The sequence below is a fragment of the Mus caroli genome, unplaced genomic scaffold (genome assembly GCF_978045245.1).
Source record: "Mus caroli unplaced genomic scaffold, Mus_caroli_1 scaffold_20, whole genome shotgun sequence".
NCBI classification, from domain to species: Eukaryota; Metazoa; Chordata; class Mammalia; order Rodentia; family Muridae; genus Mus; species Mus caroli.
Window position 1 is genome coordinate 1,341,002 of NW_028227275.1, and position 26,674 is coordinate 1,367,675.

Genomic DNA, 26,674 nt, shown 5'->3' on the forward strand with positions numbered 1-26,674 from the left:
CAAGTGTGTGTGCATACATGTGGAAGTCAAAGTCATGATGTGTGTGTGCATGCATAGAAAACAAAACAGCTTTTTAAAAAGATGCTGTATCTTGTCAAATTTAAGATACATCCTGGCCCAGGGAGATAGTTCAGGTGGTAAAGTATTTGCCATGCAAGTGTGAGGGACTGGGTTCAGACCCCCAGCACACCCACAGAAGATGAAAGAGTCCCAGCATGCACACCTGTGAGCCCAGCACTTGGGAACAGATACAGATGCCCAGGACTTGAGGGCAAGCCAGTCTAGCCAATTCAGTGAGAGATCTTATCTCAAAAATAAAAGTGGAGATTGAGAAAGATACCCAGTGTTGACCTTCAACACCCATGGGTGCACACACACACACACACACACACATGCACAGGTATGCATGCTGAGACTCTTTCATCTTCTGTGAGTGTTTTGTTTTCTAGAACAATGTTAGGTCTGTGGTTTCTGAATCAGATTTAATGTGTTAGTCTTGAAGGAGAGGTTTGAGATTTTAGCTTTAGGGTTTTTTTTTTTTTTTTTTTTTTTTTTTGTTGTTGTTGTTGTTGTTTTTTAATCATGAGCTGTTTCCTTGTCTGTTTAAGGTTTGTTCTCAGGATAGGGACTATGTGTTTTTAATTAAATCTAGCAAGCTAGTATGGGCACAGTAACAGTTCTTACAAATTTATTTTCCAACACTTGAATACTCTGGCTTCTTTGAACATAAAATGCAAATTTCAGTAACTTTAAAGACTTGTGCATTTAAAGTGTCTTCATCTTACCATTATAATGACTATGCACATAAAAAGGTTTTTCTGGCTTTTCCAGATTTCTTCTCAAACTTCTGTAAGTCTTTCATTGTGGGAATCACCTTGCTTCTTGTTTGTATGGCCCTCATTGGCTTCTATGCAGGCCTCCTTTCCAGGCCTCTGGGTTTTGTGCCTAGGGCATTTCTAGGTGGGCTGTCTGGTACTGCTCTCCTTTATTGATGGTAAAGCTTTTCTTTTTGAATTGCAGCAGTGTATTTATGTATTATGAATTCATGGCAGTAACTACTATAGCCAGATTGTCTAAATATCCAGTGGTGACATATAAAATAAATAAATAAACTGTTACTGTATTCATTTAACCCATTTCTAGTAAAATGGTCTGAACATTTGACATAGGTGTCCTTGAACCTACTGTTTAGTGATGAATTATATTGATGTTATTATATAATTATTAATAAGTAGCTAAGTGTTAATTATATGTTGAATAATGTCTTAATGTGTTTTATATACTTGTTTTACATTTCAATATCTTTCTGATGAAGAAACTAATACCATTTAAATAGCCATTGTTTGGTCTTCTTAAAGTTTAGATGATCAGATTTTCTGTATGGTTTCTCAAGCATGTATAAAGCTTCAGTAAGGCTAGGAATGGAGGTTTGAGAGTGTAGTTTACACAGTGCCAAGGTCCCAGTTCTCCAACATTGGGATGGGACCTAAAATAAATGACCTGTTACCAAGACAGAGTAGTGTATGCTCTATAGAAGTACAGGAAATTTGCAAAGGTAGGGAGAGGAGAAATTTAGTATATTGAAAACTGGGGAAAGGCTTCCTCAAGGGAAATGTCTCTGTCCTTGAATTTGACCACTGAACATAGACTTTGCAAGTTTGGAAATTAGTTCATAAAAACCTCTGTGTTAGTAAACAGTAATAAAGGTCATATAGGAAGTGGTTAGAGAGCCATGTGTGATGGTACACACCTGATATTCTAACACTCAAGAAGCTGAGGCACAAAGATATGATGAGTTCAAGGTCAGCCTGCTACCAAACGAGACCTTGTCTCAAAAACAACAAAACAAGTAAAGCAAATAGGAGAAGGGTTATTTGATAGGTTCCAAAGGAATAATTTCCAAATAGTGGTTTTATAATATTATTAGTTGTTTATTAAAAACTGAGGGGGGTCACACCATTTATTTTCTATCAAGAGTTAGGGAGCTGTACTCCATGCCTGCCATTCTCTGCCTGGTAGGTTTCTGAGGAACTATGCCTGCTACTGTAGGCTTCCAGAGACACACTTAATAGGTGCCCTGCTGCAGCTCAGCATTAGGCATAATGAACACGTTGTTAGGGAGTTTGGTCTAAAAAGAAAGTGTCTAGCCAGTCATGTATTTTGTTTATCAGAGACATACAAATGTGGTTTTCTATATTGTTTCTTCTTTTTTAATCTTCAGAGAAATGAATTGTCTAAAAGTATGAAAAATGAAAATCACACTGAACATGACTTATGCTTTGATTCAGTGTTATAACTTGATTCTTCAGTGAAGAGTTTCACAATGTACTATGAACATAGAATATTTTAAATGGAATATGGGATAGGTACAAGTTCAGAATTATGATTCAGGTTTGGGTTTACATCTTTAGTAAGAAGCTGTTGGGCCTTTCACATTAGCCTTTCACTGTCAAATAGGGTAACCTGATTGTACAAGATTAACATGGTACGCAGAGTGCTGAGGGCAGTACTGACTCATGACCCAGCAATGGTCACTCGGCCTATGATCTCACCTTACAGACGTACAGAACACTAAACAGCAGTGCTAACCAGTCAGATAGAGGTACTTCTAGTAGACTATACCCCTTGCTTAAAAGACATATTAGATTGCTGACAGGACCCTGATACAGCTGTCTCTTGTGAGGCTAAGCCAGTGCCTGGCAAATACAGAAGTGGATGCTCACAGTCATCTGTTGGATGGAACACAGGGCCCCGAATGGAGGAGCTAGAGAAAGTACCCAAGGGTCTGCAGCCCTATAGGAAGAACAACAATATGAACTAACCAGTACTTCCAGAGCTCGTGTCTCTAGCTGCATAGGTAACAGAATCTAGTTGGCCATCATTGGGAGGAGATGCCCTTGGTCTTGCAAAGATTATATGCCCCAGTACGGGGGAATGCCAGGGCCAGGAAGCAGGAGTGGGTGGGTTGGGGAGCAGGGCAGGGGGACTTTGGAGATAGCATTTGAAATGTAAATGAAGAAACTATCTAATACAAAATTGTTTAAAAAAACGAAACTTAAAAAAAAAAGAAAGGCATATTAGAGTTTATTAAAGAAGGCAGCTCTAGCTGTCATAATAATAAGGATAAAGGATGTTTATTAAGAATTTGCAACATTCCAGAGTCCCTTTGGAAAGAGCCCCTGTCTTAAAAAAATCCATGGCAATCCCAGTGTGCCCTATCACTCAGATCTGAAGTGTGAGGTACTGCTCACTCTTTCAGGACCCTCCATCTCCTAGTGTGACAGAAATGACACATTTTTATGTTCTGCCATTGTTGTGTTTTTAGAATTAATAAGCATTTCTCATTGAACAGAAAAAAATCAAATGAGAAATTGAATGTGAAATATGCTTTTTTTATGGGTAGAAATTTTACAGGAATCAGCAAAGTCTCAAATGTTATCCCCGTGGGTCTGCTTCTTTAGACAGTACCACAAGGCAGAATTCCAAAAGAAAGGTGCTTTTGTTCACACTTGATGGTAAAAATTCTTACTTGGCTCATCATTTGGTTATGATGGTTCTCTCTTCATTGCTACTGAGATACAACAGCTACATAAAAGGCAGAGTCTGTCTGTGAGGCAGGCAGATTAAAAAACTGTGGAAGTGTCCGCAGTTGGGAAGTGCTATTGGAATTAAAAGCTACAGGTTAGATGAGGCCTTGTGCTGTACATGTGAAATCTCAGCATTTGAAAGACAGAACAGGAGGATCATGAGTTTGAGGCCATCTGGGGCTACATAGCAAGACCTTGTGTCAGATCAGCAACAGAAAGTACAGAAGTTTAAATGAGCAGAGTTAGTCAGTCTGGGGATAATGGAAAGGGGGATTTAACAGCCTCAAAGGATGGCTGTATGAAAATGGATAGGAAAGGGCTTTGATGAGGGAAAAACTCATTAAAGGTTCTCAGGGACCTACTGTGTCTAAAACTATCAGAGGTTAGAGGTGGGGTGGGCCTGGCTCACTGGGAACTTATGTCATAGTTTGATTTTAGCACCTAGTTCTCTAGAGAGTATTTGTCAGGACAGGAGTGAAGTGCTCAAATCCCATTTAGGAAAACTCAGGAAATTGCCACCTGGGCCTGAGTAGGAAGTGACAAAGGAACTCAAAGATACCAGTGAGGCACATTTCAAGTGAAATGCTAGATTCTGGGAAAACAAAAAGCAGAACAAAAAACATCATGTGGTATAATTTTCAATATAAAACTTACAGAAACTCAAAAGTGTCAAAGTTATTGTAGCATAAGAAACTTAGATGTTAGCATTGGTTTTAGTGGTTGTCTTTAGACTCATAGGAACCAGCATTTTCACTGTTTTCTAAATGAAACATTTAGAAAAAGCCGACTGGGCCAGAGACTGGCTTAGTGATTAAGAGCACTAGCTGCTCTTCTAGAGGACTCAGGTTCAATTCCCAGCAACCACATGGCAGCTCAACTGTCTGTAATCCAGTTCCATGTGATTTAACACCCTTACAGACATACATGCAGGCAAAATACCAATACATATAATATAAAAGCAGAAGAAAAAGCTGAACAGGATAGAATAATGTATAGTCTGTAGCGAGAGTGTTCATATGTCTGTGTGTATTTCCATAGGAAACTATATTCTCTTCAGACAGACATGAAGTTCTATAATCCTGTTGAGGCAAACTTGGTCACTGTGCATGCCTGAGGGTTGTTTTTTTCAGCCTGGGAACTTAGCATGTAGAACTCACCTATTGCTCTCATAGCTGTGCTTCTGCAGGGTTAGCAAAGGAGCCTCTGGTTTTTGTCACCAAGAAAAAGGCTCTGAGAATTATACGTTGAACAACCTTGCTTGAAGGCTTTGCAGGGATGGCTAGAGCCTTGAGTGCTTGTGGGCCAGTACCCTTGTTACAGGCTGTTCTTGAACACTTGAAGCCTTCCTAGTTAAACCAGAGGCTACCACAGCTTCTCTTAGATAGAGCTTGTTTCAGCCATGGCCACAAATTTTTGTCTTGGCAAAGAGTGGTGTAGAACCTATTGCCCTTTCTAACCTAGTTTAGAGGGTGATAGGATGCTTCTTTCTCCCCCTCAGTTCAGGTTCTTGTCAGACCCTCCCCCACCCCCGAGGGTCAGGCAAGTTAGGGAGGCTGGGCTGTCTTTGACCCCATAGGCACATGGAGATAGTGCTAGTACTGGTTCAGTGAGGGGATTGCTGGTACCTTGCTTTCATGACTCCTTTCTAATTCCCTGTTTTACTGCTGAATCAAAAGGGACTACCTTCCCTCCCTCAGCCACTACTAATCACGGATGTGTGGCACCATCAGTCATCGGCCAAGGTCTCCTCAGAGTACAAAGATAAGCAATGCAGTTTCCCCAGTGACAGAAGGGTCTTCTTACATCAAGAGAGGCATGATAGAATTATGGAGTAAACTGCCTGAATTTTCAAGTTCATCTTGACATGTCAGGGAAGTTGTGTGCGTGTTGCTGGATTTATTCTTCTCATGTATTAAGGGTACTTAAGAGAAAACTGTTTGAGAGGCTTAGCTTTAAAGGAGTGGGATTTGGCATCCACGGGGCTTATATATGGAAATCAGTAAGTTGGTGGACTGTCTTTAAAATAACTTGTGTTACTTTTCTTCAGCAGGAGAAAGTAATTAGTTAATAAACTTGATTGAATATTAAGTCTCAGAGCATGCCTTTCTTGATAGATATCCATAAGTCCTTGTGTTCTAGCCCTTTCTCTAGCAGCAGCAGCTAGTATTCATTAGAGAAGAACTGCACGACAAAATTTACTGTCCATGACCTTTGCTGTCACTGACCACGTTTTTTAATTGTCTTGCCTCTGAGATCTCTTAAAAGATACCCCATGAGAATATTAATAAGCAAATTGCTGTTAATCCCCACAGACACTTCTGCATTAGTTCTGTTTTGTCACCAGGGTATTTAGTGTGCCCAGTCCCAGGGGAGAGCATGTAGTACCTCAGGCTGCTCTGTCATTAATCTGACTTAGTCCTTTGTTCCTTGCTTTTTTTTCCTAAAAGGAAATAAAGAAAGAATGAGAGCAAGCAAGCAAACAAGCAAGTTATTTCATCTTGTCTTCTCAGCCTTATTTGCCTGTGTAACAAGCATAATTATAGTTGAATTGTATTTACTGAAGAAATCTCTTTGGCTATGTCAATTAAATTTTTTTTGTTGTGCTTTGAGAAGAGGATTATTAACAATTTTTTAGGATTTCTTTAGTGTGTAACCTCTCTGGAACATGAAATAAGAAGCAGGGCAGGAGCTGTTTTTAGGACTTACCAGAGGGTTCTTTAATGACTTTGTTTTATGGTCAGACAGCTAAAGTAATGGCAGGTTGTGTGCTCATAAGCTAACTTTGAGTTAATTTTATTGAAAGTCTTTTGGTTTGAAACTTATTTCAATTCTTATGGGCAGTTTGTCTTAATTTGTTTCTCTATTGCAATGATAGAAACCATAGCCAAACACCATTTGAGGAGGAAAGGGTTTATTTATTTTGGCTTACAGCTTATAGTCCCTCATGAAGGGAAGACTGGGAAGGAACCCAAAGTAGGAACCTGGAGGCAGGAACTGTTTACTGACTTGCTCCCTGTGGCTTTCTCAGCCTGCTTTCTTGTATACTCCAGTACCACCTGCCCATGGGGCAGTACCATCTACAGTGGGCAGGGCTCACTCCTACCCTCTGAAAACAATCATTTATCAAGAAGGTGCCTCATAGGCTTGCCCATAGGCCACTCTGATAGAGGCATTTTCTCATTTGAAGTTCCCTCTTCTCGGATGATTCTAGCTTGTATCAAACCAACCAGGACAGAGCTGCAAATGCTGCAATATCTCTTCCCATCTTAAATGGAACTGAAAACAATCTACTAGTGTCCTCTTAGATATGAATATAAGTGATGTTGGCAATTTAGGAAAGGGTTTTCTCTGTTCCCTGGAGACTTGTCTTGTTGATAGACATTCAGTCAACCATCCTGGCTCTCACAATTACTATCAAGCACTAAGAAGCAAGGCATTCAGCATCCATGTTTAATGGTCCTACTATGCTATAGGTGCTGTGACAGAGGTAAGACTGGAAAGGTTAATGAGATATGATTTCTTTAAGTGGCTTCCAGCAAACTGGCATGGAAAGCTCTAGATTGAGGCTAGATTGAGAGAAAATAGCTATTGAGCCACAATTTGCTGTTAAAGAAAAATTATCATGCTCGTTTCTTTTAGTGTTCTTCTAACGTTAATTCTTTGAAATTTAAAAATGTGAAATGAACAGTTAGGTGGCTTGTACTTTGGCACTGAATAGTGGGCCATCCGGATGGAAAAAATAGCTGAGCAAAATATGGTGGGATTAAAAAGTTGTTTAAAGAATTTGTCATATTCAAGCAGAATTTCCAGATAAATCATGAGGTCAGACTTGCTCCTGAGATTCTGCCATGGCCAACAGAGTCTTGGCTAGATTGAGTAAGATGGAGTGAATAGAGGTGTGATTGTGGTCCTGTGATCAGAAAGGAGCATGCATGAGAGCAGCAAGAAGATGAGAGGTTTGGGCTAAGTTCCAAGGAGGATGGATTTATGGGACATGCCTGCTAAAGACTGCTGCTTCAGGGGGGGAGGTACCCAGAAGATGGTTGGTAGAAAAGGGAAAGGTGATGAGTTTGGGTGCATTCACTTGGAAGTGCAAGTAGGATTTTTGATATGAATATGTAGCCAGACAACTTGTAAGCCCAGTATGCTGGAAGGTAAAGATGTTGTGGTTGGAAAGAAAAGATTAGAGTCATTCATCCATGATGTGGTGACAGCTAAAGTATCAAGAGAAGCATAGCCATCAAAGCAAAGTAGAGAAAGGTCTGGCAATGTCTTAGGAAATAGCTGTATTCCCCATACGAGCACAAAAAGAGGAAGGCAGCAGTGAAAGGGGCATTGGGGATGCAGGAATTAGGCTGGCATACTATACAGAAAACAGCCTCAAAAAGGCAAAGTAGCCCTTGGTGAAATTGAAGGAAAGGTTGGAAGTGAGGCAAGTTGCCCTGGTAAAAGGAGTTTGTCATCAAAGAAGTAGTGATGGGGTGTGGGGATTACAGTGTGGATGGGTAAGTTCCTTCTGCATGAGGGCTGGCATCTTTATTCCACTCTCTAGGATATACCAGTCCAGTGCTGCGAAGTGAGAGTTTCTATCTTACTCTCATGTGATACAAATTTAATGATGCATAACAGCCTCTTGTAGAGCCTCCTCCCACCTGCACTTGCCACTGAGGGAGGCTCAGGTCCCTAAAGCCTTCTCTATTCACTTAAAGGACAAGATCAATAGGATGCTGACCTTGGAAAGTAATTACTGTCAGAAGTTCTTCTTTGATGGTTTAGAGTTACATTTGCTTCCTTCACATAGTAAGGTATTGGCCAGTGTTTGAGGAAACTGGCCCCTCTCCCTGCCAGGTGGCACATCTCTGGACTTTGTCAATTATTTGGATTCACATATTAAAGGAAAATGCATCAAGCTGTAGGCTAAAGTGACTTTGTCATTTGAGCAGTGATGGTGTTTGGAAAGAGAAGTAGGAGATATAAGACTTGACTTTGAATGGCTTGGAAAGAGTAGCAGCCCTTTGCAGTGATAGCCTTCTGCTTCAAGCATAGAGGTTGAATAGTTCCCTCTGGTCTCATGCGTTCTATTATCTTGACAAGTCAAGCATTTTAAGCTTAACATTCTATATAGGTCTTCCCCTGTCTTAGAGCTTTCTGCTCCAAAGAAAGCGCTTGCTTAAAAAGGAGAAACATTTTGAGCATGGCCAGAAGCCCAAGTTATTACTGTAGCAACTGGGCCCATCACTTCTTTGAGACAGGCTTATTTTAGTACCTATAGACAGCCTAGTGTAACACAGGTTTCAGTTTCTATCAATTATTTCTTTACTTGCTACTCTAACCTTAAGATAAATTAATAAATGATATAGGAAAGTTTATGATTTCTAGAAAAACAATACTTAAAGTGCACAGTAGTTTATATTTCAAGTTTACTTACATTTTTTCAGAATTTTTAAATGAATTTGCAAATAAAAAATACTAATGTTTTTACCTGAAAACTTGACTATGGTAAGGTTAAGACATTTTATCTGTTTAAAATATGTTTAAGCATATACATTAAAATTCTTATCTGTTTAAAAATTACTTTAGGCTCCTTTGGCTTTATCAAACTTCCTCAAGTCTTTTTCTAAGAATAAACATAAATTCTGGAACTTAGTTGTACAGACTCCCTCTTCACCAAGAGAACATCCAGGTTTATTTTCTACCTGATTGAAAACACCAGCCCCTAACTTGTCAGCAGCTCAGTTGAGCAGTCAAATTGTATTATTCAATATCTTGTCTGACATGAGGACACCAGTCCAAAGAAAGAGATATCACAAATTGGTGCCACACTTCAATAAATAGAGACATTTTATTTTGCACCACACTAATTCAATCCAGTTCAGTTAACTCTTTTTTTCCCCCATGTAAGGACAGATGAAAAAAGGCAGCCATGAATGACTGAGTTGGTCATGTGTTTGACACGTCAGTGGTCAGTGTATGTATACAAAGCAGACCATAATGGAGGGTTCAGCCTTTGGCTCTCAGACAATACCAGTGGGGGTGGGGGGACTCAGTTAGCACATGGTGTGGAGTGGGGACCTGAGCTCACTGGCAAGCTCACACCCATGCGCATGCTCAGGTACAGAGAGGGAAGGGGCTGGGCTGCTGCCTGAGTGAGTGCACTGCCCTGCACAGCCCTGGCAGTGTAGAGAATCCCAGTGATCATTAGCCCCTTCTCAGGTCCTTGAGTTTTATTTTACCTTACTCCACATTGCATAGTACTTTGTGATTTTGATAAAAATCTTTGACCTAAATGTGCTCCTTAAAAATCCTTCTGATAATATAACACCCATGCTTCTGTTATTTCTCAGTTCAACAATTTCTCTCTGACACAGGATGCTGAGTGGATGTAGTCATGATATTTTATTCCTAGGGATGAACAGAATAGATCAGAACCCCAAATGTGGAATGTTCATAGGTTATTGAGAGGAGACTAACGTTATTGAGGAACATGCTTGTTGCCTGTGGATAAGGTCTGAGGTCCTTGAGTTTGTCTCTAGAAGCCTTCAGGGCATCTTAGCCTACAAGTTGTGTTCCAGCGTCCTGTACTGATGCCACTGCCTTGCATGCTGTGCTCAGCGTCCTGTACTGACGCTACTGCCTTGCACTCTTCACTCTCCCCAGTGTCCACAGAGCTGTCCTTTAAACAGCCAAGTCTCTCTGTCTTTCATGGAGTCTCAAATCCTACTTGTCCCAGGAAAAAGGCCTTCTTCAGTGAATTCTGTGAGTGCATGACTTTCACACATTTGCTCTAAGAATTTTGGGATGCCCTACCTCTCCATCCTGTGAAGGAGGTTTTATCCCATAATGAAATGAGGTTGAATCAGAGTGCTTATGCTGGGGCTCCAGCATTACAGTCAGCACTCACAAAGATTTGTCAAGAGAAACAAGGCACAGAGCTGGCGTCGCAGCTAGGACAGGTCTCAGAGCCAGATTCCACCAGTCAGCAGTGGAAGAATTTATAACTAATGTTATAATGTTACCTAACATCCCTTATATTTTAAATGAGGTTATGGAGGATAGAATTTGGTACCACCTAATCCTCTTAATTGTCATGAAAATTATTTTTGAAAAAGTTTAGAAGAACACACCTCAAATGACCTGAGATTGTGCGCACTGGGCAGGCTCTTCCTGCTCTTTGTTTTCTGCATTACTCTGTTCATTTTCTCTCTCCACAGCAGTCCTGTTTGGGAAATGCTTTTGACAGTATGGTTTTGCAGATGAAGGAACCAAGATGTAGTCAAACTGACTTGTTAAAGGTCATGAAGCCGCAGATACTAGGGTAGAACACAGTGAATTCATCTCCCACAGCTGCAGGGCCCTTCACTCCTCTGCTCTTGAGCACATTGGTGTTCTGACACCCCTGCATGTAAATCATGTTACACATGGGACTGTCCACCAGTGGAGGTGGGTGGAGTGGAGTGTGTTCCTTATCACAAAGCATGCCATGAGGACATAAAGCAAGGGGATACTACTGTCTCTCACTGGCCTCTTACACTGGCTTGGATTGAGAGATGGGGAAGGTAGAAACCATCAGCAATTGCTGCCACAGTAGAACACCGCAGGTGCAGGGTTGCAGATGCAGGGCTGCCAGTACTGAGCTGCAGATACAATGCTGCAGGTACAGGGCTACAGGTAGAAGGCCACAGGTGCAGGGTTGCAGGTACATGACTGCAGGTGCAGGGCAGGTACAGGGCTGTAGATGCAGGGCTGCAGGTATAAGACTGCAGGTACAAGGCAACTCTAATGATTGATGGCCTTTGGCACTTTGTTCTTATCATTTTGTGTCTTGTCAGGGTTTTGAGGCATGGCTGGTTCTCTGACACTAGTATAGGACCTTGCAGAACACCATGCAGATGGCATACAGGGATAGGGAAATGTGGCAGCTACATAAGCCTACAATGATGTACTGCAGGTCTCAGCACATGTCTCATGCTTGTCTGCATAGTAACCCAGCCTCATCCCAATATTAAACTGCTTCCACAGGCTCTCCTCCTGGGAAAGGTCCACAGCCAGTGCTTGTGAAAACTTGAGTGTGCCCTGGATACATAGCACATTCTTTGGATGTGTGGCCCTACATGTATTGTGCCTTTTAGGGTTTGCACTGTGGGATATGATGTGTACCTGTAACCAGGGCTATGTTTCATAAAAAGATTTCCAGTATCCACAATTTCTATCACATGGACAAGATTTTAAAAGTTGGTTCCTTAAGTCTTAGGAGTCTATTTTTTTATGTAGTATGCAGACAGTGGAAAATATTTCTGATAGTTAAGTCTTCTTTTTAATGTATATATGTGGAATAAAAAGACTCCCAGGACCTTAATCTGCTTCATATCTGTTCTGAGGATAAGTGCCTTAAATGCTGGGTACAATTTGCAGTGGAACAGCAGTGATGAAACATTTACTCATCAGATGGCTTTGAAGTTGAGCTTCTCTGGGGTGGCTGTAGTCTCCTTCCTAATGGGCATGTTTCAAAGAAGAAAGTGGCTGTGGCACTCTGTGGTGATGTCTCCAAATGGACCGTTTGAAAGCTAGCTACTTAGAAATCACATTAATGACAGAAATTATTTCTGCTACTCTGGACTCATTCCCATTGACAGGGTAAGGTCTGAAAGTTAATTTTTCCAATATACTTGACATTTTAAACAATGGGTGCCTGTTTTCTCTTACTCTATAACCTTTCCAAACATAAATTTTCTTAGCTTTCTACAGTAATATGTCAAAAGGGTTGAGGTGTGTGTGTGTGTGTGTGTGTGTGTGTGTGTGTGTGTGTGAGTATATTATAAGAACTACTTTAATGAAGTACCTTACTGGTAAGGTCATGATGCTTAAAGGTATTTAGAAACTGTGTATTTAAAATTTATGGTTCCTTGATTCTGAATACTGGAGGATTTTCTTTCAGGGCTTAAACCTGCAAATGCTTTAAGGATGTTGAGGAAATACTGGTTTGCTTCTACTTCTTGAATTGAATTCCCTTACCTAAGTGAGGACATTAGACAGACATGTTGCAGTGTGGCTTAAAATGTTTCTATTTTTCTGTTTCTTACCATACATACTGTGCCAAATTTAACCTTTATTTTATGCTTTATTACTTAGTTTTCATATGAATCCAACAAGCAGTGAAGACCTCAGGAAAATCCCGGTAAGTTACCAAGGAGTGACACGATCACCAGAGAGCAAGCCTGGCTTCTCTCTAGCATATTCCTCTCATGCCTCTGTCTCCTTAAACACCTCAGTGGCAGAAACAACATTGGTCTGTGTGGTGGTTTGGGGAGAAAGAAGAAAGTCAAATTGAGACTTTGCCTCAATGTGGCTTCTGTATGTGCTCAGAGACAGCCCGAGCCAATGTAGTTATAATTGAACATCTATCTAGGGTCTACATGTTTGTTTATAACTTGTGACTTTAATGTGAAAGCTGTATGTCAGAGTCAACATTACAGTTGTAAAAGTAGCTAGCATTTGTTTTTGGGGCAGGGGTTGAATAAAGAGCAAAGCTGCTTGCTAATATTCAGTAGGAAAGCAGCATGGTGAGAGACCAGAGTTTATCAGGAAAGGCTTTGGAAAGACAAAAGCCTCAGGATACCTATCTTCCAAGTCAGACCAAAGCCAGATCTTTCTCAGGATTGGCAGCAGTCAGTTAGCTAAATGGATGTGTGTAGTTTGCAAGAATTGCTGAGATAGCTTAACTTTGTTTCATTGTTACCTGAAGTTTGGGATTGTATAGGAGTTTTCAGTTACATCTAAGTCCTCTTAAATTTGTTGACCTGGAGAATAAATCACTTTCTAAAAATATAGGCAGACGTTCTTGGGGGAAAACTACATTCTCACTGAATAAAAGAAAGAGGCCAGAGGCTGCTGTTTCAACTATCTATCCTTAATATGTGTGATCCAGATGTATTTAAATTTTTTCTAGCAATTGTATATCACAATTTCTAGTATATGTTTATCTAAAAGAAGTCAAAGTGGAGTTATAGTCTATCTTATAAACCATTTTAAGAACAGTTGTCTGTCTAAAGAATTGTAGAAGACTGTGGATGCACGGGACTTTAGATAATGACTCTGCTGTTCTATGTAAATTATTTCTAAGTTTTGATGCTTTATAAGTATTTGTCTTCATAATGTGGCAGTCTCTAAGCAATGTCAGATGATATGAAGTCAGCGTTTGATCAGATAGTGAAATGAATTCTACCAGCTGTTACTTAATCTCAAACAAAATGCAACATCAAAAATTGATTTAATATGTAGCTATTGTTTATTAGGTAACCTTAATTACAATTTCCCTGTGCTTGTAGATGTACTTTTCCAAATCTTGTAATTTATCAGTGTTAAAACATCCTTAGAAATCTTTAAAGAAATAAAATGTGAAAATTGTTTTAGTTCAAGGATTTAAAGGTGATAACAGAATCCTTGATGTGTGATTGTTTTTCTCTGGAATCTAACTATTCTAAATGACAGTTAAAAGATTACTAGGTGTTGCTAATGTACTGCAAGATACAATTAAGAGGAGAAAGAGTCCTTACAGACGAGTTTTCAGAAGAAGTTATTTGAACAATTTTTATGTTGAAGATTACAAGATGTTTGAAGTAATTTACATGAAGTTCCCCAGTAATAGACATCCAGCAAGTTATTTTTCTCTCCTTCTGGAGGGAGTATTGTGTAATTAGGTTTGTATGTCGGCTATGCTGGTGCCAACACCTGTCTGTGGAGGCGCGGTGTTTAGGCAGGAGCAGTAGCCAGTTGAAAGGGCAGTGTGAGCTCTTTAAGGCCTAATTAAGAACTGAAAGGGAGATGAAGAGAGGAAGACAAAGGATGTGAAAGTAGCTGAGATGATGTTCCCAGAGCAGAGTCCTCATTACACCATAATGAGATGATCTGAGAACGCCAGCCTTCATCTCCTCCCTCTCTCCTCCAGTTGCCTTGGATGTCAGTTAGGACCCCACCAATATTTGGTTACCAGGGTAACCTTTCTTTAAATCTTCAGTTATTTTGAGTCTTGATAATTTGCTTTTGTCTGAATTTAAATATTGTAATAATATATATGTATATATATGTGTGTGTGTGTATTTCCTAGTTTAAAAGGCTAGATTGTATATAAGGTAAAAATAGCTAATACATCTGAGAATCTTCCACATGAGTCTTGTTATTTAAAATTCTGGTTTAAAACTTCATAGAGGGCTGTTTCTTACCCAGTCCTCCATCTTTGTATCTGTATAAGGGACTTTACTTTTAGCAGATGTGAAGTAGAGAAGAAGGATTAGTTGTGAAAGAAACGAGACAGGAAAAATTTATATTAAATTTCAAAACAGGAAAACATCTTTAAAATGTACGCTGTCTGTGAAGCATGAGGACAAAATATTGAATTTATGGCAGCCCCATTGTGGGCTATATTTGCTCTCTGTTCTGAGGTTGGAGTTTTCAGTTTTCCCTGAATATACCTTTTGAAAAACAATTTTTGCATGTTCTTGAGAATTTCCTTGAGAAAAAACAAACTAATTTTTATAACTAGGAAACATTTTAACATCATTTATATTAGTTAATATTATTTTTATCATTTCCTTTGACATTATAAATGTGTGTGAGTATAGTAATATATTGGCTTAAGAATTATATACCTAAAATTAGGTATATAATTCTCAAAAAAATTAAGTAAAATCTGGAGCCAAGTCTGAGCTGTATTAATTAATTTTAGGGTTTTTTTTTTCCCCAGAGTAAAGTATAGTTTGTGGTACATGTGTCTTTAAGATGTTTTCCTGTTCAGAAATCAGATGCTGAATTTTGGGTAAAATTTTCACCTATAAAAAAGATGGCACTTTACTAAGATTAGAAATGTCTTTCTAGGAAGGAGGCTGGGGTGAGAAAGGTAAAGAGTATGTTGTATCTTGTTCATTTGGCTATAAAGTGTTAAACAGTGTTCTAAAATACTAGGTAATCTTGCAGGACTGAAGTGATTCCCCATGGCATTTAGACTACTTATGTCATATGGAATTTTTGGGGCATGTTATTTATCTTCATTGTTTTAAGATAAATGTTAAAATATTACCTACATTATTAACCTGTGTGATTGATAGAATATTAACTATGTAAGTGATTTTTAAATGTATGCCATCTTATATTTTGAAATTTGAAAAATCATTGCATTTACATATAATTTGATTAAAATTAGAGAGTCTGAACAGATGTTATTATGTTAAGTTCATTAAAGAACTAAAATTACAGACAACCTGGAAGTAACATAACCCATTTAGTTAACTTTCATGACCCCCATGATTCTTAGATTTTTTTTCCAGTAAACATTTTGTTAGAAAAGTGAAATCACATTAGTTGGACTTTATTATTTTAAAAATGCAGTTGAGAAAAAAAAATCACTCAATAGATAACAGGATTGAAAGGGTAGGAGGACATGTCTCATCAGATAAGGGATGCAACACTCAGCCTGATTCTTGCCTCATTCTTAGACAAACTTACTTGTGCTAAAGTACAAAGGTTAGCTTACTTCTGACAAACTAAAAAATCTCTATAGTTTGTCTTGTCTTTACTCTAGAACAATGCATAGTACAATGTATATTTTATGAGAGTATAATTAATTTATAATATATCTCTGAACAACCAGTGACCAGTGCATTATTTTATAGGCTTAACTGATCCACGAGGGAAGGTAGAAGCCAGAACTTAGCTCTAAAACTGTCCATATGGCAATGTTCATAGCAACATTTGAAATGTTGGGACACAAGTAACTCAGAAATTTTCAACTTTTCCTATTTGCTAATTGGAAAACTAAGTTGTTTAAAGTATATCTCAGAGAATTTAAATTCACTTTCTTAAATACTGTGTTTACTCACCTAAATTATGCTTATAATAAACTTCAAAATCTATTAAAGACTTTGATTTTCTTGTTTGAGGTCTTGGGAAGTATTGTGTTAAAATTGTTTTAAAATGGTACCATTTTAAATTAACATTTATTAAATGTTAAAAATCATTTGCATATTGTTATTGTGGCACTATAGAGGCTGTTAAGGTTTTTAAAGCATCCAAACTGACATTTTCAGTATTTAAGTAGCTCTGGAAGGACCTCTGCTCTTCCAAGTGATATTTTCCTAGTTGCCAGGTTAGAGTATTGCCTCAGAAATACTTGTGCTTAAAGAAAAGCTAAGACGTGATTCCTTTCTGCTTAGAAACCTTCAATGGCTTATTTTCCTTAGGACAAGGCTCATATCCTCAAAGGTGACCTGCCTATGCTTGATGGTACAGCAGGAGTCACAGAGCGGCTCCTCTCAGACTTGTTTTCTAGTCATGCTTCCCTGGCCTGTGACAGGCCACTGGACCACGAGCCCTGGTTTGATAATTATCACCCCACTGCCAATTTCTGCCTGGAGATTATGAAACCTGTTGTAAGCTGTTACTACCCAAACTCTGAAGCCTGGAGTATGGGAGACAGTTTTCAGCCTAAAGTTTGTACATCCAGGAGGAAGGAACATAGGAAGGAATGGGGTGTCACTCTAGTTTCTGCCCTGGGGTCTTGCAGTAGGAGCATATAATGAAGAGCTAGACACACAACACAGTCAAAGTAGATGATGATGAGGGGAGAGACATAGTTTCTACGGGAACAAGAGTCCTTCTGCATTTCTCTGGCCTCACTAATCCTCTGCTGGACAGATGAACCAGGTTCCTTAATACTTCAGTTAATTTTTCTTAAAGCAAAACAGAAGTGTTTGAGGGGAAGTGATGCAAATCATCCTAAATTACTGGGTTTAGGGATATAACTATGTTTTAAAGGCATAAAATATGCCATTTTGTATCTAGACATTTACAGATTAGAAATATAAATCCCAGGGCATTGAAAGCTAGGGAAATATTAATGGCCCATCTTCATCATCACAAGGTGTTTTTTTTTTTTTTTTTTTTTTTAGATTTCAGTGTCACAACACTGATAGAATCAAACAAGTTGAAGCAAGGTCCTCTTTTGGTTGCATTTATGCTTTTGTTTGATATTTTTTTTAACTACTTGAATATCATAAGCTAGGTAAATAAGTCAGATGAGAGGACATGTTGCTGTCCTGACCATAAGTACTAATGTGGCTGTAGCTGATCTCTGAGCTTCCTGATAACAGGGCAAAGAGGGAAACAACATCAAACAAAGGATGTTATTTGTGGGAAGTTAAAACGTCCACTACTCTGGAAGACTCAGCTCACATGTGGTCATCTAAGGCAGAAGCCATACCTGTGAATAGTGCTCCTTGGTTTAGCTCCAGGAGCCTTTCATCATTTCTCAGAAGTTAGAGAATCAGCCTGGCATTTCTGTTTCTCACAGCTATCATCAAGAAAAGCCCAGATGGAAGTGTGAGTGCACGTTCTGTGAGAACAGTGTCCATATGTGCAGTTTTCTATAGCTTCTTGGCCGTCCTTTGACTAGATTCCTACAGGCGTTCAGTTTTCATCTATTTTCATTATATTGACTAACTTGTTTGAAACTATAGAGTATGTCTTATCCAGCCCACTCAAGTATGCTGGGCATGGAACCCAGGGCCTTCTCCATGCTAAGCAAATGCTCTGCCACTGAGCCATACCCTCAACACTCATGCTGGGATTTAGTTCTCACTGATACAGACTGTCTCTGGCTCTAGGAAGTTGTTCCCATGTAAGAAGGAGTTTCAGGTATGGATTGAATCAGGCATTTGGTCTGTCTGCCCTCCTTCTTGCCAGGGACTGAGTAGCACTCAGCAATTGTCACCATGATTCTAGCTACAACTAGAGAGAAACTTTATCAGCTTCAGAAAAACCAGAAGGTAGAATTCTGAATAGCTCTTAATGTATGTGTCTGTGTCCTGCCTGCTAAAGCAAGTCTGCATCTCATTCCCAGGACAACAATCCTTTCGATGCCACGGCTGGGTACCGGAGTCTGACCTACGAAGAGGTGCTGCAGGAGCTGGTGAAGCACAAAGAACTCCTTCGGAGGAAGGACACCCACATCCGGGAGCTAGAGGACTACATTGACAACCTCCTCGTCAGGGTGATGGAAGAGACACCCAGCATCCTGCGAGTGCCCTACGAGCCATCCAGGAGAGCTGGCAAGTTCACCAATAGCTAGTGGGAGTCAAGAGGACTGTTTATAACTGGGAAGGGAGCGGGGGGGGAGCAGAAAGGAAAGAAGGATGTGTTACTGGAAAAGACTGCACAGTCAAGCTTCACCTCCTCCCCTCAGTCATTGGGGACAGTTGTCAGCCCTGTTCATACTCACAGGTATTATCAAGAGTAACCTTTGGAGTGGGTAAAATACTCTAAACTCTTAAACTGAAAATGAGCCATGCCTTGATGACTGAGCAGTTCTCTGGCATCACTTGGGTGCTGGACCCCTGTCTGCCATAGGCCTGGAACTATCTTCAGCAGCCCATGAGTTATTCCTCAGGAATAGATTCCATAAAGCAGAATCGAAACTATGGTTGGATTCTCAGTAGTCAGTCTGTAGACACACTCAGTATCAGGAACACTGCTCATTATAAACAGACACATTCAAGTGTCAGAACACTGCTCATTATAAACACTACTGAAAAACCAGTTCCTCATACATGACTATGTGTGTTCATGTGTTTCTGTACATAAAAAGTACATGCATATACCTCATATACACGTGTGTTTTAAAGACATTTAAAAACAAGCAGTTGCCTCTAAGGTTAGGATATCAATCTCATAGTTTAAAATGTACTTTTACAGTATATACCCAGGATCACTTGTCACCCGGGCCACCCCACCTCTGTGGAGAAGCTACTTCACCCCACTCCTGATTCTCTGAACTCTGATTGTGAAGGGATTCACTACATTCAACTCCAGCTTCTAACTTTATTCCCAACCACTGTCCCAAAAATTGATGATCTCAAGTTTCTTTTCAAGGAATGACAAAATTTAGAGCTCTTTATTCTTTTTGTAGAAGAAAGGATTTCTTCAGCCAGTGTTCTCCTGGTGTTTGAGTTTATGGGAAGTATAAGCAGGAGATAGGGTAGTGTGGTTTATTCTACTGTGTATCCTGAGCAAAGACAACTGTGCAAAGTTACATCTGAAAATGAGCTGGGGTGGGGTGGGGTGATTGTCTGTTGCCTGATAACCCAAGGCAACAGCAAGTTCCAGGAATGAAGGTTGGGCTTGGTTTCAATTTCATCATTAATAGAACAGATGGTTGCCTTTGAGCCCTGAACCAAAGACTCATCGCAACCGTGGGTGTTGAGAGCAGGTCTCTACCAACGTACAGCATGAGGCAGCCCACATCTACCCTTGAGGATTGATGTCACACACTATGGGGTCTTTGTTTAAACCTGTCTCCCTAGAATGGTAGTTTTCTGTGGATTAGCTTTCTGTATTTGTATAAAATTATTCTAAAATTTAAAGAGAACAGCGATGAGATAAAAATATTGCAGGTCTTCTGCTGGTATTTCAACCTTTCAGATCTAAACACTCTGAAGTAGACAGTCTTTCTGAATTGAGGATAGGAAGACTGGCTGTATACAGGCTGGGGCCGGGTACATTCTGTAGCCCTGTAGTCAGTTGCATTTTCCTGATTTTTATCTCTAGTAAGACTTCACTGAAAGTCAAATGAAAGCAGAGATTATAGTTTTGCTGATTTCCATATTTTTTAGTCATAAAATCCCTTATCTATATTTTCTGAGTTTCTGTGGTTTTCTAGAAAACATGGGTTTTGAAGTGAATTTTTCCCCAAATATAAACTTCAGTACTTTTCTAAAATTAAAATAGAGGAGGAAAAATGGATTTTTACAATCAGTTTTTCTTCCATTTAATTAATAATTGAAGTGATTCTGTAATAAACTTCAAAATCTAAGGTAGACTTGATTTTCCATATGAGATCTTGGTAAATATTAGTTTTTAAATGGTGCCATTAAAAATTAACATTTATTAGATGACATCAAATTCTTAGCATATTTTGATCATGGCATTGCTGAGACTCCACAACTTTATAAAGCACCCAAATCCATGTATTCAGTATTATGACAGCTGTCTGCAGGTACAATAACATGTGTTAGGCAAGTGTGTCCTTTCTAGAGTCTCAGTCCAGTAGAGACTTGAGCTGTCTGTTGCTTTTGTCCTTAGAATAAGCTTCCCATAAATCTCATCTAAAAAGCATGGTTCAAATGCCTTTGTTCCTTTTTATGAGATGTAAGTCATAAGGCACAGTTTTGCCTCCATTAGAATGTATGCACGTGGATTCAACAGCCCTCACTGACTGGCCAGACTGAATGAGTATTTGTTTCTTAGAATCTGAAGTGAAGCTTTGTTCAGGTCTGGTAGGCAGTGAGATTTATCTGAGGCATAATTCTTGTTGCTAAATAAAAACAAAAATTTGAAACAAATGAAAAGTCTGCATTTACACTCTGGAAAATGTTGTGTTCTAGTGGTAAGAGTTTCACTCATGAACTTAATGTTATCATTAATCAACATAACAAACTTACAAGTAAAACAAGTTCCAGAGAACATAGCATGTGGCAGTGTCTAAGTACATGTGTGAGCTGGGCACTGTAGAAAGAAGGCCAGAGAGACACTTGCTTTATCTTCCAAGTGGAACCTGGAGTATTCCAGCGATTCATTTTTGTATTATCTTAGAGGTGGACATAAAAATGTATATTTCAGTAAACAGTGCATGTGCAATAGATTTTTAAGAACATTTTATTTCTGATTTTAGCCTAAAAATACATACTCAAAAACACTTCTACCAACAAGACTTAAAATCACAGAATCAAGACTGATTTAATTTCACACACTTCTGTTACATAATTAAACTATTTCTTAACAACAACAACAACAGTATTTTACAAGCAGTCTCTTGTCAGTTCTAAGCTCAGCTTGACAGTATTGCTACACCTCCCTGCCTCTGGAACTTCAAGTGTCATTCCTTAAACACCAAGGTCATTGCTTAGAGTTGTATATAAGATACCATGTAACCCACTCATGGTAAGTGTTGGAAGCATTGCCTTTTGCTGCTCTGTTCTGCATTGACCCCAGTTTTGCCCTCCTCCCATGAATGTAGTATTATTCATAGATTATACATAACTACATGTATTGCTTTTGGCAGTAAATCAAGTTCTAGTTGTAATTTTCCAGCTGTGAAAATGTTGCCTTGTATTTAAAATGGTTTCAAGAGTGGAAACCTAAGTAAATAAGCTCATTAGTGACAGACCTGCTTCTTCATGTCCCCCTTTCCCATCTCACCACTCCTCCTGCATCCTGCTTCCCACCCCGATGTGAGTGCTTATTCTTAACAAGGAGAATCTTTAAAAATGAGAAATAAAAAAGAAAGACCTGCTATCTCTAAGTAGCTGTAATAACTTTTACACTAAGCTTTTGTTTCCCCTCCCCCCAAAAAAGCAGCTTACCCTGGATTGGAGAAGCAGGCTGAGACTCCTTGCTGTCTGTGCCATCATCTGTCTCTAGGTGCAGTAGGTGTCACTGGTGCGCGTGGGTGAAGTGTGAGCATGCCCAGTCATGTGATCTCTTCTCAGAGGGAAGGACTGCACTGCAAGCTCATGGTGCTACTGGAGAGGGTCTGTCAGCACATACTGAAAGCCCCCATTTTCACAGATTTATAACTTTAATAATCCAGATGCTGTCCTTGGAGGTATTTAATATGCAATAGGTAGCACCTTTACTAATTAATCTGCATATGAAGGGTTTCCTGATGTATTTAATAAGATGTGTAGAAGCTCTTCAAGCATTAAACTAAAGTTGACGTTTTATTTCATTGACTTTTTGCTGTCAAAGAATATCAACCACTTACAATAGAATTGAAGTCTGTTACCTAATGGTATTTGGGCCTTTTAATTTCTGAAGCTTCTAGATTGTTTGTATTGTGAGGTACAAAAAAAAAATGCTGCAGATCTAGGAATGTATGTTCTTAGCAAGTGTTTGAATGATGTAAGCATTATTTACCATTGAAGCGTGCGACCCCTATGTTCTTAAGTAAATGCTTAGTAACTCATATACATTTTTGCAGGTACAAAAGTATATAAACATTGTATAATGTGACAGTTGTATAATTTATGTACTCTGATGCATGAGTCAGAATTTTTATATATGATAATTGATTTGTTATAGTTGATTAAAGTGTTTAAACTTAATTCAGTCATCAGAATCTCTTATTATAGATAAATCTGTTCCCACCATGCATTTCTATAGACGTCTTTATTGTCTCTTGATAGTGAGACCGATTATGTTGGAGCATGTGTTCAATAAGGCCTCTAAACCTGCCTTGTAGAGAATATGGTTCTGAAGAGTCATGCAGAAGTGAAGTATCTTTTCTGTTAATGTGTGTGTGCATAAGGGGGAGAGAGTGAAAGCACATGCACGTGTGCACAGGGCATGTTAAAGACCCTTACACTGCCATGTCCAGCTTTTACATGGAATCTGGGCATCAGACTCAGACTTGTATAGCAATCCTTTTTATCCCTGAGCCATCTACCTAGCCCCAGGAAAATTTCTAAGAACTTAAGGGAAGCTTTCTTCAGCACGTGTGGAGATACATAAGCTCTGCCATGAGACTTGCTGCCAGAGGACCAGGATCTAAAATGAGGTGGAAAATGCCTTATGAGTGCTGGCACTCAGGGGAGGCCATGGCAAGAGCTTTCTTCTGTGCCACTTCACTGTTCACAACTCAGGCAGAAAGGACAGAAGCTTCTGGGTGGGGATTGTAGCCAGGGAAGAGTAAGATGGAGTTTCTAACTACTTATCTTCCACTCATGGCTGATGCCACACAAGTCCACAGCCCTCAACATGGCCATCCAAACAGATACCTGTTCATCTGAGGTTCTGTCTGAGAAGGACTGGCTCTCATACCGGCAACTGCACATGTGTGTCTGAACATACAGATGGCAGTACATCCAGCACTTCTGTTGCTACAGAACCTAGAGTCCAGACTCAGAGATGCAGTCCATGTGTGTTCCTAGATATCAGTCAGTCTGTCTGGAGTAAGAGCTTTCTCTACAGAGCCGCATATCCTCCTACCTTCTAATGGTTCTTGGTTTTGCAGGGTCTTTAACCTGCCTCTTCCCTTCTGGAGAGTGTCCTCTCTAATCTGTTTGCCTGCTAACTAGCTAACCCTAGAGTAGTCTTACTCTCCTTCTGCAGAGACAAAGGCATTTGAGGGCAGTTTGGGAGCCAAAAGCCAAGGGGCATAAAGGTGGTCATTTGTCAGGATAGTTCCTATCCCAGAAATGTATTTGTTCACATGGGTTTATTTATGATCCAAATGCCTCGCATTTTGTACTTTTCTCAAGTAATCTTGCATAACAAATGTTCACACTTATCTTTCTGTGGATATGCAGTTGCTTACAATTAATTATTTGAACCCAAGGTGCTTACTTTTCTAATACTTCTTACATAGTAAAATTTCATGCCTAAGTGTCCATTGCTTGTATCACTTGATAGTCCCACCACATGCTTGGATTCATGGCAGAAAACAAGATCACAGATTTCTTAGGGGTTTTCAACTCTGATGCATGGTGGTCAAATTCAAGATAATGTCTGGTTAATACTCTCAATACCAAAATCGGTGATTCTCTTTTGAAAATCGTAACAAAGATTTGGCTGGCTGCTGTTATTTTACTCAAATTCTTCCTTACTCTTGTTACAGTAGAGGAGCAGGAGACTGCAGGCTCACCCAACCTTCTCACGGGTGCCTTGAGCAGGAGTACAGTGTCTCTCCCCACACACATTAGGGCCATGCAGCTATGATGCATGGCAACTAGAAGAGCTGAAAGATCACAGAGACTGAAACCCCTTTCCAGAAACCAGCTCCAGAGCACAGGTACCTGCAGAGGTGTTAGATCCCTTGGCTGGAGTTACAGGTGCTTGTGAGCCTCCTAGCATATGTAGGTGGTGAAACTCAGGACCTCTACTTAAGAGCTAAGCCACCTGTCCATTTAATCTTTTTTAAATGTGATAGCTATTTAAAATTCTACCCTACTTTTGGATCTACTCAGATGAGCAAAGATGGCTGGATTACATCATTGATGTTCACAGACTGTCCCCAGAGCAGCACCTAATAGGATGGATTACCAGACCCTTCCCAAGTCTCAAAAAGGGTCCTATGTGAAATCAAAGACACTGCCATAGGAAAGACAGTGTGGTAGAAACATGTGTTACATATATACCTAAATCCAAAATGCACCAAGGTGAATGACTAGCTAGCTGGTACATTTAGGTGAGAATTTTCCTTAACAGCCACTTTCCAACTTTGTGGTGGTCACTATATTTTGTCAAAAAAAAAAAAAAACAAAAAAACTGTTCATTAAAAAAATTCTGCTCTTTTTGTCATCAAAACTGAGTTGAGAGCCAGAGAGATGGCTTAGCAGGTAAAAGTACTTGCCACTAGGCCCGATGACCTGAATTCAATCTCCAGGGTGCACAGGTTGAAGGAGAGATCTGTCTCCTACAGGTTGCCCTCTGGCTTTCACAGATGTGCTGTGGTGTGCATGCACACACCCATACAAGTTAGTTAGATAAAGTCAAAGGTTAAAACTGAGTTTAAATCTCTTTTGTTAGATATACAGAATGAAGTTTTAAGTCTTGTCAGAAGAAAAGGTAGCTGCTATGTACTGTCTTAAATAAGGGTAATATGAAGCCACATCTGACAGAAAATGCCTTTGTGGATTTATTCATCACAATAATGTTGATGACATTAACTGAAATATACTCAGAGAGTTCCTGTGTTCACTTCAGGTAAGCTCACCCTTGGATGACAACCTTGGTGTCCTCATCAGACTCATCCCTCATGGGAACCTAATATTAGGGGGTCTGTACTAGAGAGTGCAGGTATTTTAGAAAGTTCCATTTGGACCTGGAGCTGCAGCTTCTTTCAGAAATCTTTTGCTTAAGATAACACTAAGAGAACACAGTGGGCTTGGGTCCAGTTTATTACCTTCCTAGTTTAGAAGGAGGTCTTATGGAGAATACAGATAAAGTCCTGGGAGTTGAATGGAGAAAAACTGGGCCCAACTCAAGGTAAAATTGATTGTCAACCTTAGATTAATAAAGGTTATATTACAGGGAACCCTACCAAAAGGCTCCTCTTTTTTTTTAAATATTTTTATTAGATTATTTTCTTCATTTACATTTCAAATGCTATCCCAAAAGTCCCCTATACCCTCCAAAAGGCACCTCTTTTAAAGGAATAACTCACTTCACAAGCAGTTAGCTAATCCTTTAGTATCATTTAGTGTTTCCATGTTTACATTTAGATTTTCATTAATGTGCTGCTATTGAACATCTTTCATGATTTAAAAGCTGTAAAATATTTTAATCTGTGATGCATTTGTTTACAAAGCCAACCACTTAATTCTATATAATATGTAGCACTTGAAACCATCTGTTAGGAACATTTGAAGACTTTGGTGCACATCGTGAAGATGTATACAGCAAACGAGAAACAAAACATGAAATATTCAGGCCGTGTTTGTGATGGAGGGAAAAAAAAAACCATGTATTTTAAGTTTGAAAACATTGCAGTCTGAATTTTGACAAAGCAGCTTCCCAGAGTAAAGCACTTTTCTAATTTCAGGCAAATGTCAAACTGACATTTTAGAAGCCGGGGAGATGACTTTGTAGATAAATGTTCTTGATGCACAACATGAAGAACTGAGTTCAAATCCCCAGTGCGGATGTAAGTATGGCCATGCACAGACCTGTGCTGTGAAGAGTGGAGACTGAAGGACCCAGTGTCCTTCTCTGGCCTCTTGCACACACATGGGAGAGGCTCATTTTAACTGATCTGAAGTAAAAATATTGGCATAATATGAACTAGAATTATGCTTCTGAGAGTTTGTGTTTCAGAATAGTTAACTGTCGCATGGGGCTCTCTTGAGAAGTTGCTGCTGTGAAGCCAAGAGAGAGGCTGTGGTGAGTGAGGGGTGTCATCCTGGGAGGCAAAGCACCATGTGTCCTTTGTGGTCTCGCAAATGCTGATCTGGGCAAAACACTCATATACATAAAACAAGATAATCTATAAAACATGGGCGGAATCCAGGAAGGTGATGCTGACGGCGATTTTGTGGCAGAAACTG

General features: G+C 39.5%; 1 protein-coding gene across 3 annotated transcripts in view; it reads left to right on the top strand.

Annotated features, from left to right (window-relative positions):
* Positions 1 to 22,747, top strand: part of Rab11fip2 (RAB11 family interacting protein 2) — a 39,837-nt gene extending 17,090 nt beyond the window's left edge. For 2 of the 3 annotated variants that reach the window (XM_021152504.3, XM_085834215.1), the window contains exons 4-5: positions 12,717 to 12,762; positions 18,478 to 19,184. In XM_021152504.3, coding sequence (XP_021008163.2) covers positions 12,717 to 12,762; positions 18,478 to 18,705 — 274 coding nt within the window. In that variant the 3' untranslated portion in view covers positions 18,706 to 19,184. Of the gene's footprint in view, positions 1 to 12,716; positions 12,763 to 18,477; positions 19,185 to 19,328 lie in introns of those variants that run through there. The other variant, XM_021152505.3, reaches the window with a different exon arrangement.
* Positions 22,748 to 26,674: the final 3,927 nt, after the last annotated feature.